Source organism: Cryptosporidium ryanae (genome assembly GCF_009792415.1).
Source record: "Cryptosporidium ryanae isolate 45019 chromosome Unknown contig_28, whole genome shotgun sequence".
In the NCBI taxonomy this organism is placed as follows: domain Eukaryota; phylum Apicomplexa; class Conoidasida; order Eucoccidiorida; family Cryptosporidiidae; genus Cryptosporidium; species Cryptosporidium ryanae.
The window spans coordinates 22,649-39,443 of record NW_027125542.1 but is presented as its reverse complement, the minus strand read 5'-3'; the positions used below and the strand labels follow the sequence as shown (position 1 = coordinate 39,443).

General features: G+C 39.1%; 8 protein-coding genes across 8 annotated transcripts; 6 read left to right on the top strand and 2 right to left on the bottom strand.

Moving 5' to 3' along the window:
- Nucleotides 1-535: 535 nt before the first annotated feature.
- On the top strand, nucleotides 536-2,227 carry FG386_001784 (Gas41; the record flags this gene model as incomplete). Its single annotated transcript, XM_067341177.1, has 1 exon — nucleotides 536-2,227. One exon carries the CDS (start codon nucleotides 536-538, stop codon nucleotides 2,225-2,227), a length of 1,692 nt encoding a protein of 563 aa, XP_067197139.1.
- Nucleotides 2,228-2,882: 655 nt separating this feature from the next.
- On the top strand, nucleotides 2,883-7,697 carry FG386_001783 (phosphatidylinositol phosphate phosphatase; the record flags this gene model as incomplete). The annotated part of the gene is made up of 1 exon (XM_067341176.1): nucleotides 2,883-7,697. The coding sequence occupies one exon, from the start codon at nucleotides 2,883-2,885 to the stop codon at nucleotides 7,695-7,697; it is 4,815 nt and encodes a 1,604-aa protein (XP_067197138.1).
- Nucleotides 7,698-8,684: 987 nt separating this feature from the next.
- Nucleotides 8,685-9,584, top strand: FG386_001782 (uncharacterized protein; the record flags this gene model as incomplete). The annotated part of the gene is made up of 1 exon (XM_067341175.1): nucleotides 8,685-9,584. One exon carries the CDS (start codon nucleotides 8,685-8,687, stop codon nucleotides 9,582-9,584), a length of 900 nt encoding a protein of 299 aa, XP_067197137.1.
- Nucleotides 9,585-9,780: 196 nt separating this feature from the next.
- On the bottom strand, nucleotides 9,781-10,173 carry FG386_001781 (uncharacterized protein; the record flags this gene model as incomplete). Its single annotated transcript, XM_067341174.1, has 1 exon — nucleotides 9,781-10,173. One exon carries the CDS (start codon nucleotides 10,171-10,173, stop codon nucleotides 9,781-9,783), a length of 393 nt encoding a protein of 130 aa, XP_067197136.1.
- A 949-nt stretch (nucleotides 10,174-11,122) lies between these two features.
- On the top strand, nucleotides 11,123-11,671 carry FG386_001780 (uncharacterized protein; the record flags this gene model as incomplete). The annotated part of the gene is made up of 1 exon (XM_067341173.1): nucleotides 11,123-11,671. One exon carries the CDS (start codon nucleotides 11,123-11,125, stop codon nucleotides 11,669-11,671), a length of 549 nt encoding a protein of 182 aa, XP_067197135.1.
- A 497-nt stretch (nucleotides 11,672-12,168) lies between these two features.
- On the top strand, nucleotides 12,169-13,830 carry FG386_001776 (uncharacterized protein; the record flags this gene model as incomplete). Its single annotated transcript, XM_067341169.1, has 1 exon — nucleotides 12,169-13,830. The coding sequence occupies one exon, from the start codon at nucleotides 12,169-12,171 to the stop codon at nucleotides 13,828-13,830; it is 1,662 nt and encodes a 553-aa protein (XP_067197131.1).
- A 491-nt stretch (nucleotides 13,831-14,321) lies between these two features.
- On the top strand, nucleotides 14,322-14,939 carry FG386_001765 (60S ribosomal protein L15; the record flags this gene model as incomplete). Its single annotated transcript, XM_067341158.1, has 1 exon — nucleotides 14,322-14,939. One exon carries the CDS (start codon nucleotides 14,322-14,324, stop codon nucleotides 14,937-14,939), a length of 618 nt encoding a protein of 205 aa, XP_067197120.1.
- Nucleotides 14,940-15,171: 232 nt separating this feature from the next.
- FG386_001754 (uncharacterized protein) lies at nucleotides 15,172-16,440 on the bottom strand (the record flags this gene model as incomplete). Its single annotated transcript, XM_067341147.1, has 2 exons — nucleotides 15,172-16,260; nucleotides 16,363-16,440. The coding sequence occupies 2 exons, from the start codon at nucleotides 16,438-16,440 to the stop codon at nucleotides 15,172-15,174; spliced, it is 1,167 nt and encodes a 388-aa protein (XP_067197109.1).
- Nucleotides 16,441-16,795: the final 355 nt, after the last annotated feature.

The window sequence follows — 16,795 nt, the reverse complement described above, 5'->3', positions numbered from 1 at the left end:
CGAGCAAAAATGCATGTCGCTGCCATGCTCAATCGCCTTCGTGGCGCAATCTGGGTATCCTGTCTTACTTACAGCACGAACGGAGTTGCTGCTCAGTATTCGTCATTTGTTGTTTCCCCAGACAAGTCAAAGATGTTCGCTTCATCCCATTGGACTCGAGTTTGATTTTCAATGTAACGAGTGGCAGCCCGCCAAATGCAAATTGGCGCTAGTGCTCGTACACCCAATGGGCAGGTTAAAGAGGAATAAATTAGGCTTCTGACAATATTAGTTTGCTTTGCTTAGTAGTGGATTCTGGAAGAGTGTATATCGAAGACAGTTACTGCCGGTGTTAATGTGAGAATTAGCGGTTTTTTCTGTTGAATTCGCCGCTTCTCCGTTGCTTATTCGCGAAGTGTCTTGCAGAGTTCGGGGTTTCTTCCTTGAGTCGAGGGAAATTTGCAGAGAGGGACTTTTATGCAGGGAGAGGGAGAGTGGGGAGGAGAATTAGACAAACAAGAATAAGGAGCCGTGTGGCTTGGTTTCGTTTTCAAAAATGGACTCGGTTTCAAAAGTGAAGGTAAACACAGGAAACTCAACGACAATGTCAAATATTGAGAATAGAAGGCGAAAGAATGTAACCATTAGGAAGCCAATAGTACTCGGCACCTATGCCTTTATGTTGTCTATAGCGGAACAAAAAAAAAGGGGCGACAACGCAACTCATTCTTGGACGTGCTTTTTAAGATCTCCAGACAATGAGGACATATCGTACTATGTTAAAAAGGTGGTATTTTCACTACACCCGAGTTTCCTAAACCCAAATAGAGTCGTGGAGAAGTGTCCATTTGAAGTGACCGAGTGCGGCTGGGGTGAGTTTGATATTATTGCTAAAGTATATTTTGTGGATTCAACGGAAAAACCTGTTGAGATTAAACACTTTTTAAGGCTTTATCCTCCCGGAACAACGGACGTTAGGAACGTTAAGTTTCCAACAGACAACGCACCAAGCGAGTGTGTGGTTTCGGAAACTTGTGACGAATTCATTTTTTTTGAACCGACTGAAAAGTTTTACGAGAAGTTAATTAACGGTCCCATTCAACCCCTTCCCGAACACAGACTTCAGCCTTACTTTAAGAAGGTAGACAAAAGCCTTCTTGAGAAAACATTGGCTGCAGCTCATGCCTCCATCCAGAACGAGATGGCTGCACTAAGAGCAGAAATCGCTCAAATCACACTTGAGATTCAAACTATACGCGAGAACTACTACTCTTTAAGACCAAACGAGGTTGCCACTCTTTTTCCCCACTCCGTCTCTGAACAATCTCCACAGCAATCACATCAACACACAGATTCTTCTGTTCAGAACCTGCCTGGTTCTCCCTCTGATTTGAATGACCCTAAAGACACTCAACAGAGCCAAAACACCCCACATATCGCCGATCACGGGATGATGGGCGTAGGGGGCGGAGGAATGGGTCTTATGCACAAGACTGAGGTTTATGGAACCAAAAGTGGGAGTAATGGCGTGACGATTGACATTAAAAACGACTACAACAGCAGTGGGAAGTCGCCACAGGAATCTAGAAGTCATAGCTCAAAGATGCAGAACATTAACAAAAATATGAGGCCTGATGTGATGGGAGAGATGCAACAGTATCAAATTGCGAATGCCGATCAATCTATTCAGTATCATGTTCATCACTCCTCCGGCTCTCATCCTACTCATATTTCTCATCAACATCAGCAAATTGATAGCGACAATATAGGTGCCGTCCATATTGGAGCGCAACAACAGATACAAATTCAGCAGTCCTATCACCCTCAAATGGATCAGAATCACCAAAACACCCATGCCAACTCCCGCATGCCTTCACATCCAACTCAATCTATTCATTTACAGCAAACCTATCGACATGTTCAGCAACAACATTTCGGTCAACAGGGAGTTCAGAACACGCATCCTCAAATGGTGAACCACAATCCAATGAATAGTCACCAGGGCTATAACAACTATCAAGCTCCAAACCAGATCGGCCCCCAAATCATGGACAATAGTGGGGTTGTGTCTCACATACAACATCAAAGTGGCAACAGAGGGATCCAAATGAACCAAAACGGAGACCCCTCTTCTCTGGACCACCCTGTGATTGGAGGCGACGGCCAAGTTCACTATCACCAGGCCGCGAACAACAGTCACGCTAGAAACGAAATGCTCACGAAATCTGAGAACAATTTGTTCCAGTAATTAAGATGCATGCCCTAGGTCAGAATATATTAGAAAACATTAGTTCTCCCTAATTTGCTCTCCACATCCAAACCCGCATCCACATCCTTGTTTTGTCCAGCAGGGTCGCAGATTGAAACTGAACCCGGGAAATGTTTTTCAAGTCCAAGGTCCGCCCGGAGATGTGGTGAAATCCTTTCCGAAAAAAAAAGGAGGCACCGTTCCACGCCGGGAGCGAGGGACACACCTGACGCTGCCTCCGTTTTCGTCGTCACAAGTCAACAAACGCGAGGGAACCAGGCGAACGCGAACACACAAACATCTGTTCCTGTCTCTTCTTTACGCCATAAAAACGCGGATCTCGCTTTCCCTTCCCGTGCTCCTCCAAGGACCATGTGCAGCGCAGATCAGTCAATGTCACTTTATCGTATCAGGCGCGCGCGGGAAGTGTCCGCGCCGCAGGGATTTCACAAGCAAAGAAATGATTATGAAGATACACTATAATAATGAATTAGGAAGGGTTGAGTTTAATAAATAAGAGCGAAAGAGTTGAGCATTGGAGAGGTGTTGACAGATCTGCATGATTCAGGCTTGATTAGGGTTCCTTTCCTTTGAGGGCTTGATCTTTTCACCGCAGTTGCATTGTCTTGAACTTGGGCGAGGGTTTAAAATTATAATGGGATGTCTGAAAGATGAGTGGAAATGTGTACATAATGGAAGCTGTTCAGAGGAGTTTTACTATAGGATTCATACGTTTACCGGAGCTTTTGAGATAGTTGTGGAGAATCACGATTGCGATCCCACCGGTTCAAAGGTGTCTTTGTTCGAAGAAAAGAGAACAACATTCCCCAGGTTGGTTATACTGAGGCCAAGGAGTTTATCTCAGACGAAGACGGTTTATAGCACTAAAAGAATGCAGGAGTACAGAGAGAGGAGGAGCAGGAACGAGTCTCTCTACAAGGTGTGTGAAAGCATTAAATTTGAGGAAATCAACTTTGAGACTAAACAGATAGTAGATTTTAGCGAGAACTGCATATTTGAGATAATATCTGAAGACGACTTACCACTGCTTTACGAGTTAAGGGCACTTTACGGTGTTCCAGAACTATTAGAATCGGTTTCCGTCGAGGACCAGAATATAGTAGGCAGTTTATTGGAGAAAGACGAGAGTGGAATACTCGTGATCAATCCGTGGGAAAGCGATGATTTAAACAAGGACGTAAAGGACACTTTAAAAACGGGCGTTAACCCAGCGTTTCCGCCAGTTGACCCAAACAAACTGGTCTTTGACAGAAATAACGACTTAAGTCCACCTCTCAAGGAACACGTCCGATCCAACGAAATAGACTTTTCAAACTACTCCACCTCGGTTTTGGATGTATTCGCGATTTTTGGAATCCTGTCTTTATTTGAGGAGCCCTTTCTATTGGTGTCGTCCGACAAGGAATGTTCCTCGGTTATCTACCAAGGTGGTAGTTACAAAACCATAAACAGAGTAACTAAGACGCTGGCACTTCCGCTGTTGTCCTGTTCGTTGGAGGAGCAGTTTAACAATCAGGAGGATCAAATAATTAGCAAGGTAAAGAAGGACATACCGCTAATTTTTAGGAGTGATTTTCCAAAAAGCAATCCGACCAACGAAATTTGTAGGAATAACAACGCTAACTTTAGTTTAGCAGGTTATTCAAGCGGAGCAAACAACAAAGGTGAGTACGGCAATACGAGCAGCAACAGGCACAGAGAAAGAAAGGAATGGGTAGGTAGGGTTTCAAGAACCCTTCAAAAAATGTCTCCAATAAGAAATAAAAAGGAGGCGTTTTCGTCTTTTTTGGGAGATTCAAGCTCAAGTTGGCTGAGCAATTCTCTAATTAATGTCTCAACAGGGATAATCGACTCCGTGACAACGGCTTTGTCCTCGGGAGCAACAACCGGCCAAAACCTGAGTGGCGATTTGACTAAAAGCAATGATGGCAGGAACGCCATGTTTGTGGACAACAAAAACAGGAACTTCAAAACGAATTCAGACAACTCAAGTGGCGGAAACGGTAGTCAACATGCGGAAAAGAGGGAATCCCTTGAGTCCTGTTTAAATGCTTCAATAGACGAACTTCTTGCCGAAAGAAGGGCAACCCTGAAGCTTTTGCTTGAAGGCGTTACGAAAATGATTTCGTCTGGGGGATTCTACTTTAGCTTTGATTTAGACCTTACTCGCACGCTTCAAAAAAAGTTTGAGAATTCCTGGAAGGACCAAAATGAGAGAGTTGGAAAACGCGAAAGTGGGTTGTCATACACCGAAGGGAGGAAGAAGGCGTACATACTCACAGGCGATTCTAGATTTATGTGGAATGAAAGAATATCGCTTCCTGTAATCATATCTGGAGCAGATCCCAGATGGATCACTCCTCTAGTGCAGGGTTACTTTTGCAATCAAGCAATTGTTACCTCTCCTGAAGGTCCTGGATACGTTAAAATAGGACAGGAGATACTCTCTCTCAGAATGAGCATGATTAATTCATTCACCGATATTGACGAACTTGAGTGTGAAATGCAAGATAAATTGAATAGAAAAAGATTTGTTTGCAAAATGTGTTACGAAGATCATGTAGACATGCTTACACGTTATGATGTTGTTTTATTTTCAAGAAGATCATGGGAAAGGGGTGGAACGCGTTTTAATGCAAGAGGAATAGATGATGAAGCGAATGTTGCTAATTTTGTTGAATCTGAGCTCCAGGTTTGTATAAACAACACGGACCATTGGTTTTCATTTGTACAAATAAGAGGGTCAATACCACTATTTTGGGAGCAAACTGGAGTAAATTCATGTTCAATTACTTGCTTCGACCATGACTATTCCAACTACATATTCGAAAAACACCACCAAAAGCTTTCAGACATTTACGGTCAGGTGATTTATGTAAATCTCTTGGGTTCTTCCTCACACGAGCAATCTCTAAGTATGGGCTTGAAAAAAGAGATTAACTATTACAATTTAAACTTGAACGGCAAGCTCGAGAACACTCACTATTTCGAGGACTCGCCGACTGGTTTAAGGTGTAATTGTTACATTGATAGTTTAAATGTAAGTGAAAAGAGAGGCGACCCAAATTCTTGTGCCAGTACTGCCTACTGCAATTGCAGCGGCAGAGCTTGTCCAATAATATACAAGTGTTATGACTATCACCAACAAACCAAGAATTTTGGGTTTGAAAACGCTTTGAACACATTTGTATCGCAATTGGCAAAGGAAATTGGAGCGAGAATAGGTTATTTTTACGGTGTATTTAAACAGGGAAATACGGATCAAAGAAAAGAGCCAAATACTGGTCGTTTTAGGCCGGAGAACAACATTAATTCCGTTACTTTTGCCAACTTGCTTAATTTGGACGACTTTGAAAGTAGTCAACAAACCTCAACTGAGGATGTAGACAGTGACGATAATTCATTTGTTATTTTGGAAAGACAAAAAGGAGTAATTAGAACAAACTGCCTGGACTGTTTAGACAGAACAAACGCACTGCAGTGGTACGTGGCCTGGACTTGGTTTGTAGATTTGGTTATATCCATATCAACAAATTCAATAGGGTGCGAACTGGACAGGCATCTTAAGACTGTAAACGAAGAGGTGAACTACGAGTACTTCATGAATGCCTTAATTAACAGTCAGCTTACGCACTTTGGTTGGTTTGGCTTAAACCCCAAACAACTCAGGACACAGTTTAACGACGACGAATGTTTGTTTTTTGGTTCAGAAAAGAACTCCCATACGAGGCTTTCTTTATCAGGGAAAGGCAATGATGATCTTTCAAATACAATCAACCCATCTCAGGTACAGGGAAAGAGCGCTGGTGATCTGAAGTCGTCTGCTTCAAATCCAAAAGCTTCATTGAAATCACCAAAAAATGACTTTGAGTCCAACGACAAAAGCAATACTAACGCACTAGCAAAAAACGACCGAAGCACACCCAGAAGAGGAGACAGACATTCATTTTTACTGAAGAGAAAGTCCGACTTTTTGATGATGAACAATACAAACACGGCCCCTCCAATTCGTCCTCCCACATCTTTAATTAACATGGATGGAAATGCGGTTGACATTGAGCCTCTTCCTTCCTCATATAATTCAAGTAAAAACGCCTCTTCGAAGATAAATTGTGTATTTAAAAAGTGCCTACTCAACGGAATGGGTATTGTAACACTAAAGGATTCATTTAGTTTGCTTTGGGCTGAAAATGGCGACGTGATAAGTGAACTCTACACAGGAGCAGGAAGCGTATTTAGTGGGTTGATTAAAAATAGAAAAGTATCGTTATCAACAAACTTTGATCACGCACTCAAATCTTTAAGAAGGCTTTATCACAACACCTTTGAGGATTCATCCAGACAGCAGTACATTGACTGTCTTTTGTATAGACACCCGGTTAACTCAAATTTAGAGGTATCACTGATTAAAAACATGATAAACTTGAATATTAGAAAGCACAGTACCAATCACATAAATCTCAAAGGCGACAATTACGAGAAATTAACGATTTGGGTAGGCACGTGGAATTTAGCCGGTCAAAATTTCCAAGCACCTATAAACCACTGGGTGAAGGCTAATTTCAACGATAATACGAGCATCGTTTGTTTTTGTTTGCAAGAGCTCGTTGAATTAAGCGGCGTTAGAGTCATGTTTAATCAAAATGACAAGAATAGAGAGGCCTCTTTCGAATTAAAAGCAATCGCAACGTTGGGAGATGAATATGTTAAGCTCCACAGTACAAGCTTAGTTGGGTTATTTTGCATAGTATTCATAAGAAAGCCTCTTTATCATTTCGTTAAATCCGTTGAATCTTCTTCTTTAAAATTAGGACTTATGGGAAATACTGGAAACAAGGGTGCCGTTGTGGTTAGAGTTAATTTTCACAGATTTGGTACCGTTGCTTTCACAAATGTTCATCTTTCTTCGGGCGAACAAAATCACGAAGACAGAATTTCTCAACTGAAAATAATACTACAAACTCAAATATTTACTGGATCTAAACAAAGCCAAACCAGTGTTGACGAGTATCTCAAGCACGGAAATTCTTTATTGGATCACGATTTTGTTGTGTTAGCCGGAGATTTTAACTTTAGAATTCAAATACCAAAACAGGAAGCGTTTGAACTGCTTCAAGCTAAGAAATACAAAGAGCTCATTAACCACGACCAATTTGTTTCCGAAAAAAGTTCTAATACAGATCCATTTGACAGATTGTACGAAGAGAGCATATCATTTTTGCCGACCTATAAGTTTGCAATCGGAGAGCATTTCTATGACCAATCCAGAACGCCCTCGTGGTGTGACAGAATATTAATTTACAAGTCAGATTTACAGGTACAGAAAAAGCAAACTAAGTCCTTCAAAGACGTTTCTATAACTGTAAATGATTACAAAAGTGATCCCAGATACTATTCCAGTGATCATCAACCCGTTTCTGCCACAATCACTCTCAAATTTTTCCACTAAATAATGCTACTCTGCCTGTCCTTAATTCATTATATTCGCATTTTCTTTTTGTACGCACCCGTTGTTTTATCGAAATCACCGTCTCGACTATTGTTCCAATATTATATATGAAAGAGGAACTTGCTCCATAATTATGTTACTTTCAAAACGTCACTTGCTCTCTATTCAGCTGAACAATTTGAAGAAACAAGTAAGGAGCAGCTACACTTAAATCACATGGTTTAAATAACTGAGAAAAGAACTAAATTCCTGTCGTTTTCGCATTTTCAAAATTTGGTTTGCATTAGTTACTAAGAGAAAGGATGTAAATGAGAGGTCGGTGACGCGAACAAATAAATGAAGCTCCACCGACTCCCATTCACACTGTCAATGCCACTCTCAGGAAGAATTGGGAATTATTGCATTCTACACTTTAAAAAGCCCAGCAAGCATTTAACGTGTCAATTTCTCTCTCTTTTTACACATTCCGTGAATCTCTTAACTGCAGTTGTAATTTGTGGGAAAAGTACATGCACAATTGTTGCCGCCATGTTGCCGCCTGAATGTTCATGCTAAATAACAATAATAATAAAAAGTGCATATTAAAGCAAAAAATGTGTGAATGATCCTGGTGTGATTGTACTTTTCGATAATTACATTTTATTTCTTTGTTATACAAAAAGTACTGGTAACTGTAAATACCTTTTAATTGTAACCTATGCACAAATAGAGAGAAACGAATTTGATATTTTGGAAACGATTTTACATTGCCAAAATTGTATCATCGCGTTGGTAGAAGTAATTGTCATTTGCTTAATGTTAGAAACGCAAATGTGTTAAGGATCTTACAGATTTATTATTTACCTCGCTGAATAAAAGTGAAGATTTCAATAAGAGGCGTGATAGACAAAGCAAAGCGCATTTTATGCACCATTTGAACTAAGAAACGAAAGGGAGAACTGCCTTAGCCGGCACAGATACTGTAGCTTCAATCATTATTTGCGCTAAATGAACCTAGGTCTCTGGAATCCAGTTACACTTGAGGTGGACAACTCAAGACTAACTTATTTTTCAATAAAATCTGATCAATTGCTAAAAAATTCAAGTAAAAATAATCAAGACAAACTTGTAAGACAAATAGTTTTGAGTTACAAGAACTTGATTAATTACTCGTGTTTGCTTGAGTTTTCTCCAGAAGGACTGTACATAGTGCCAGAGTATGATAATTCGAGTATATGGCAGGGAGGAATATTCGTGCGATCGGGACTGTATGAGGGCTCATTTTACAGATTTCAAATAATAATAAACAATAATGATGACAATAAAGCAAATGATGAGGGTTTAATTGACGATGTTGAGAAAGGTGAATACCAGGTTGAGTTTCTGAATCCTCCAACTCATCCGTTAGTAGACAACGTTTCTGGTTCACTACTTATTCCAAAAGAATGGAAAGTTAAAGTTGAGAATAATATACTTGCTCTATTGTTTTTCATTAAGAACATATTCTACCTCCCGGAACTAGTGACTTATAGTATAAAAGAGGACGAATCTGGAGGCAACTATGAAATGTCAGACTGCATCAAAAAAGACCCCAATAAAGCAATATACAAAATTCACAGAAGTGTTAAAGATTCAATAGAGAAGTCGTGCAGGACATATAATCCAAAATACTCCCCATTTAGACTTAATTTTCACGCAAATAGCACAGAGAACGAAAACAGAGCCGACTTGGAAGAGGAAAAACTTGAATTTGACTATCATATAGACGATGAGGTATCGTCTAATATAGTAGATTACATCAAAACGTGTGTACAAAGTTCAAACAACATTAACGAACAAAAAGAGATGCTTTCTGAATGGCTTCTTGAGTTAGTATGCAAAAAGGGCAATTATTCGAAAAAAAAGTAAAAGTTTATTACACTAATAAGCAATAAAATAATTTACAAGTTAATTTTATTGCCATTTATTCACTTCTAAAAATCGACTACTGCATAATCAAAACTTTGTGTTTAAATTCACATATTCCACACTCCTGTGTTGAAAACACATACTGGCGTGTCTTTTATTCGTTTCTTTAACATTTATATTTACAATTGCCTCTTTTCTACTTTAATCTTCCTAGCCTGGCTAGGTGAATAGCAGTTTGTGGGAGGGATAGATCTACAGAGAGAACCTTTTTTAGAATTAAATCAGCTACTAAATTACCGTTATTCTTAAAGTCGTTCTTGACTACTTCTATCGCCTCCTCTGTTGACTTTTCTAAAGCCTGATCAACCTTGTCCTCCACAGAAAGGTTGTTGAATTCTGACTCGAACTGGGCTTCCTCCCTTTCTTTAAAGGCTTTTAATTCCTCTTCTGCTGAAATCTGAGCCTCCTTTAACTTCGCCACTCTGCTTTCTTTGGCACGACGAACTATTTCATCTGCACTAACCTCTGCATCCATCAATCTTTGAATTAGGGCAGAAGACCCCGTCCCGTTCTTTCCTACCATAGACATATTTCAGTTAGTTTGCGTTATTAATAAAAAACTTTGTTATACAAAAAATAAATATGTACGACTGCAAATACCTTTATAAATGAGATTTATCTATGTACTTTTCTATTATTTCTCTTGATCCTCTTAAATATTCCAACCAGGTTTATTATTGGCTCATTGGCGGCCATTACATTTTACAGAAGTCACATATTCCCGCCACTTTAGCGGGCCTAAATTGTTTTTTTCTTCGTTCATGCGGAAAGCACCACATTTTATTTAATCCCGTTTCCGCCCTGAGCGGAGCTCCTCATTTTCTAGAGCTGTTTATTGCGTCAGAATCCCTCGTCAGTAACGTCCGGCTTCAACTTTAATTGTTTAATCTTCCTGTTTTCCCGTCTGCGCCTCCCTTTTGTCCACCTATTGTTGTAGAAAGCTGTCACGTAGTAACCACTATTAACAGTAGTATACCACTGGCGCCAACGGATATAGGTATCGGATTTAGAAAATAGATAAGGCACCAAATGTAAATCTATTATTTATGGTGTTTATATAGAAAGTACTTAGATTGGTAAATGTTTACGATTCAAGAAAGGCTGTGTATTTGTTTATCAGAGTTAGCACAATAAGGTTCTGCAGGGACGAATGCACTTACACTAGTAGTAATATCTGTTTCTTCCTCTTGTTGATAAATTCAGGTCACTTTCTTCAACCTAATTTAAGTGTGAAATAAAGGAGCACAAATAGGATAATTAAAAAGCAGAATTTTTCATCACGTTTCCAAGCAAAATTCAGAAACTTTTTCCACAAAATTGTCTTTCAAAGTTTTTGTAAATACAGATCGGTTGACTGAGAAACAGTTTTGTTTCCAACTTGAGGTTGACTGCACATATAATAGACATTAAAGGACACACGGAGGCAAATGGATAGAAAAACCGGGTACAAAAATTAGAATATAAAGTACACACGGTCAATGACGGACGGAAAGAGGGAGTTTTTAGATTTAAAAAGTGACTTAACCGTTGGAGGCAGAATAGAAAATTTGATAAAGATAAGTGGAAATGAAGAGGAAAGAACCTCAGACGGCAGAATTAACAATGAAATACCTCCCTGGAAAGTCAAACCCATAGATTACAACGACAGCATAATTAAGAAGGCGAAGAACTTCCTTTCTGTTTGCAATACGGTTGGAGATGAACCAGTGATTACCAACAAAAACCTTCACAAAAAAGTTGTAATGGACGTACATTTGGGCGTTTTTGATGTAAATGGGGAAATACCTAAAGATGACATTCTTAGAAAAAAGAACATTGTAGATGTCCCTGTATCTGATTTTTCCGGCGAAGCAGGGCACACTTTCGGCGGTGCATATGATTGTGATCACAACTTTTCGCTGGAATCGGAAGACAGCGACGAGAATGGTTACACTAGAACGAGAGCCAAAGAGATAATTGAAAGAGCAATGGACAAAAAGAGTCTGGTTCAGGTCATATATTCATCAGATAATTGCGATCACAAATAAAATTTAAAAGAGGCGTTGTAGTTGTGCACTTCCCCAGTCAAGCATAGTGGTGCTTTGTCTAATCTACCCAGGTCTTAGTTGTGTTTCAATATCATTTAATCAAATATATATTCTTTTTTATTTAGTCAAACAACATTCACTGTGTCTTCTCATTTGTTTTATACATCTACTTATAGTTATATGTACTCTTAATAATGACATTAGACCATATTGGCGGCAAGCTGCGTATTTAAATGGTAGAAAAATATAGTACTGCTTGTTTTAGTAGTTTGCAAAGAGCAAGGGAGAAAAGCAAAATATACACTCAGACGAGACAACAGGGATAATAATAGAATAAGGGTTTTCTTGAACCACTGAGGCTGTTGTAAAGAGTGAAACTGGGAGACAGACAAAAGGGAAGACGGTGGTTGAAGCGGCTAGACAAATATAGGTAGCTTTACGCATATAGTATAAATAGAGTGCGTTCATAGGGAATTGAAAAATCGTGAGAATAAGAAATGTCAGAGACTAAGAAGCTGAAAGAATTAAACTTTGTAATAAACTACTCTCCGGACACTTGGACCCCGACACTGGAAAATGATGCAGGAAAAAGTTGTCTTACGGGGATTAAGGACTTCCCATTCGCTCCTTCGATAAAAATAGATAGACTCGGGTCTGTATGTGATTTTTCATACACAAGTTATTCTAGAAGTAGAGAGGCCAAACTGGCCTCGTCTGAGGGTCAAGACTTCCATTTGGTTGACTCGCGTCCCTTGCCAAAGTCAAAAGTTAGGTATATTCAAAAGAAATTTCAAAAGGAGACGGCGCAGGCTTATCATCAGAAGCAACAGCAACAAGAAAAGGCAGAAATGTTGGTGAGACAGGGAAAAAAGAATGCAAAATTACGCCAAGTTGGTGGTATTCAACAATATCAGTATTCTCGCCACAAATTTGTATCACGCATGAGAACTCTCACGGAGTGGTCAATAGAACCACTTTCGTCCTGGATATCTGTTGCCGAGATCCCCCTGTCGTCTCTTCCAAGGCAGTTTTTAGATCTAAGCAAATCTTCGGTTGAGGATATTGCCTGGTGCGGAACTCTTAGAAACTACAACAAGACAATGGACCGTATATCGCCAAAACTTCCAACCCCGCTTAAAGATTTTGCAAATGTTGAATTTTTTCAGGCAACTACATCTGACGACGACATTCTCAGAGATGCTTTACTGCAACCAGAAAAGACTGTAGATGTCGTAATTACTGATCAAATATTATCTTGTTTAGTTGCTGCCGCTCAATCAAAATATTCATGGCACATACTCGTTACAAACATTGATGGAAAACTTATTTTCGACAAACAAGACGGTTCCATTATTGACTTAATAACCGTAAATGAGACTTCCTCTGAGCCTCCCTTACCTGATAATATAAATAAGAATAATAGACCTCATATACTTGGTCAGGAAGCTCTTAAATGCAACCAAAACTACACTCAAAATATTCAACTGCTTAATGAAAACTCAGTGATTAAACAATTTGATCCAATACCATTTTCTGAGGACATACAGGGACCAGTTGAGTCTAAATGCTATAGATACAGAATATTCTCCCTCCCTCCCAGAGCAGGTGCTTCATCCAGCGAATTCTCTCAAAGAACAGTTAGAGTTGCCGTCAGGACTGAAATAGATGCCCAAATACCTAATCCTGAATCAGAGCACAGCGGTTTCATTTTTGCAAGGGCTCTTAATGAATATGATCCAAAAACTGTCAAAGTCTGGAATACACAATTAGAGACACAAAAAGGCGCTCTCCTTGCTACTGAGATTAGAAATAATGCATGCCAGCTCGCAAAATGGGCAACACAGGCTCTTCTTTCCGGTTGTGAAATACTAAAACTGGGATATATAGTCAGAAGGTCTCAAAATGACAGAGATAACCACCAAATTATTAGTGTACAGTCGTACAAAACAAAAGAACTTAGTGCTCAAATGGGTCTTAAGGAAGAAAATTCTTGGGGTATCTTCAGAGCACTTATTGATCTTCTTACTGAACAACCGGAGGGTCAGTACATTATCTTGCGCACTCCGGTTAAACACGTTCTTAGAATATACAAAATACCTGATGAGGAGAGCAGCGAGGTGCCAAATACAGGTGATCAGGCCGAAAACAAGGAAAACTGAACATTATTCATTCTACTTGATTTTTTAGTTAGACCTTGTTGCCTATAGGCAATAGCTTTTAATTTAAGAACCGTTTCAGCTATTTGTTTCTCTTTCACTTTAACTTTTCACTGACTTGTTTAATTTCCTAATTCATACTCTGATGAAGCCCGTCCCTACATGCACTAGCTTCCCCGCTATGACACTTGTCCTGTGGCGCCATTGGCGCCTGTTCCGGTAGCTATAACTGTCTCAGGCGGGCACATTACACTTAAAATTGTCTATTATCTAAGACCTATATTTCTTGCCATAGTCCGTCTCTTAATAAAAAGGGTTTAATGTGTTGTTACTGAAATGAAGCGGCTTTACGTATTAGTACAATTTGTAAAATAAAGAAAAATAAGGCAAGGCAAGGTTAGGCTAGGCGTCTTTTACGCTTAAATATATGTATATTTGTATACATACAGATATATATTTAAGGAAGAGGTGAATTTCAGTTTAGAACCTGGAAAATGGGTGCGTACAAGTACTTGGAAGAGCTTTATAAACGCAAGCAATCCGATATATTGCGTTTTTTGATGAGAGTTAGGTCATGGGAGTACCGTCAACTGCCAGCAGTAGTTAGGTGCACTCACCCAACTCGTCCAGACAAGGCCAGAAGACTTGGATACAAGGCTAAACAAGGGTATGTGATATATCGTGTTAGAGTTAGGCGTGGTGATCGCAAGAAACGCGTAGCAAAGGGCATTGTTTATGGTAAACCAAAGAATCATGGTGTATGTAAGATGAAAAGTACAAGAAATTTAAGAGCTGTGGCTGAGGAGAGAGTAGGGAAGTCCATTTGCAGTGGACTTCGTGTTTTAAACTCGTACTATGTTTGCCAAGATGCAACATACAAGTTTTACGAGGTAATTTTGGTAGACCCAGCTCACTCTGCCATCCGCAACGATGCTAGAATTAACTACATTTGCAACCCAGTTCACAAGCAAAGGCAGCAAAGAGGCCTTACTGCTGCTGGCAGGAAGTCCCGTGGTTTACTGGTTAGAGGAGGGAAGGCTGCCCGTCTTAGACCATCTAGAAGAGCAGTATACCGTCGCAGACAATTCATACAACTACGTAGATATCGTTAAATTAGAACGTTTCATTTCTAATGGTACTAAAGAAAATATTTATTTTAGCTTCAGTTTTGTTTACATTGGCTTTATACATTCAAATCTTCACAGCTTAACTCTACCTAATGTAGATAAACAACACAATTATCTGCAGCTATATTATGTATTTTTAAGTACTTATTTACTCATCATTCGAATTGTGCACTTGGTTGTAGACGTTTCTATTGAAACTCCGGAATGTCTTTCTTATTCAACTCTGTACATTAAATAGAGAAATAAATGGTTGCTTCGATACACTCTCTGAAGTAACTATTACATTCGCAAATGAGTCGTTTTTGTTTGTTCCTTTGTCGTAATATCCCGTTTCTTGACCTATTGAGGATTTTTTTCTCGTCTCACTTCTTCCTCTTTCTGATAAGAACTTGCTGACCTCCTCCTCATCTGCAAAGTTCAACTTTGATGCTACTTCTTTAAGAGACATTCTGGCACGCGTGGCCTTTGAAACTCGTGTTATAGGATTTTCTTTATTTTCATTTCCTCCACCACCTGAATAGTTTTCGGTAGAGTTATCTTTTCTGAGTCTTCTTGACCATTTAGAAACCGTCTCATTTAATGTTTCAATTATCGTTTGAGGCTGTTGTTTCTGTTGAATTTGTGAACAATTTAACCTCTCGTTGGTGTCATTGGACGACTCGTTAATACTGTTTCTAACTCTTGCATTAGGCAAAGTTGAGCCTTCTCTCACGGTTCTTTTGTTATCTACCGCTTCAATGTCATAGTCGGAATCAAAAAAATCGTAATCGTAACCTTCGCCATCTTCGCTAAACTCAGAGTCCAACATTTTACATATACTATACAGCCTTTTGGCATACCTTTCTATAGAGTCATTTAGAGTTAAGTTTGTCAAGTAAATGTCTATTTTTTTGGAACTTTCTTCCCCAAAGTCATCTTCTTTGTCATATTTGATCATCCTGTGTGTGCCTTCTTTTTTTCTATTAATAGGTGGAACAGAATGTGATTGCCTTTTAATTAAAACATGCTGTTTTTCAACAAGTTCTTCCTTTACATTGTTTTCCAAATCCACTCCTGCAGTAGAACTCCTCCTTCCCAAAGACCTTGTTCTTTTATTGTTGTCTCTACCTTTGTCTTTACGATTGCTTTTTAGTGGTGACACACTTCTGCACAAGTTTCTAAATAAAACATCATCAGTTCTCAGGGATCTTAGATACTCCCTATACTCCAAAGACGCTTTTTTGTAATTATCAGATACTCTTTGAAGTTTCTTTTCCAGCTGCTTTTCTGGAGTCAATTTATATTTGTCAATACTGTCTTCTGTACTCTGAATTATAAACAAAGTTTTAGAGTTAATTCATTTAAATGAAATCACTCGTGTTCCGGTTTTAAACCTTATTCCTCTTGAAGAGAAAACAATACAACTCACCTGCCACTTAGGACGTATCTCAAAATTAATCCCTTCCACAGTAACTACTTCATTGGGTCTTGACTTCCTATCCTCCATCTTTCCGTGGTCCGCTATATTCCTTTTTAATTCCATGTCCACTTTGCTTCCCAAAACAAAATCCACCTCTTTGTCAGGCACATTCAATGCAGGAAAATGCAATACAACCCAAGTTTAACAAGTAAATTTTGCATTATTTCCAGCTAAATTCAATTTTACAAATATTGTTTGATACTCGCATCATTAATATCTAATTCCCACAACACATGTTCTTTTAGGCGCCAAACCTTTCCTCAAACTTATTGCTGGTAAAACTATTGCACAGGCAATAAAGGCACCAATAATTAATCATGGTGTAAAGAAAGGAGTTTAGAAAAGGCTATAAATCAGTTTTAAGTGCGAAGATACTGTTAGC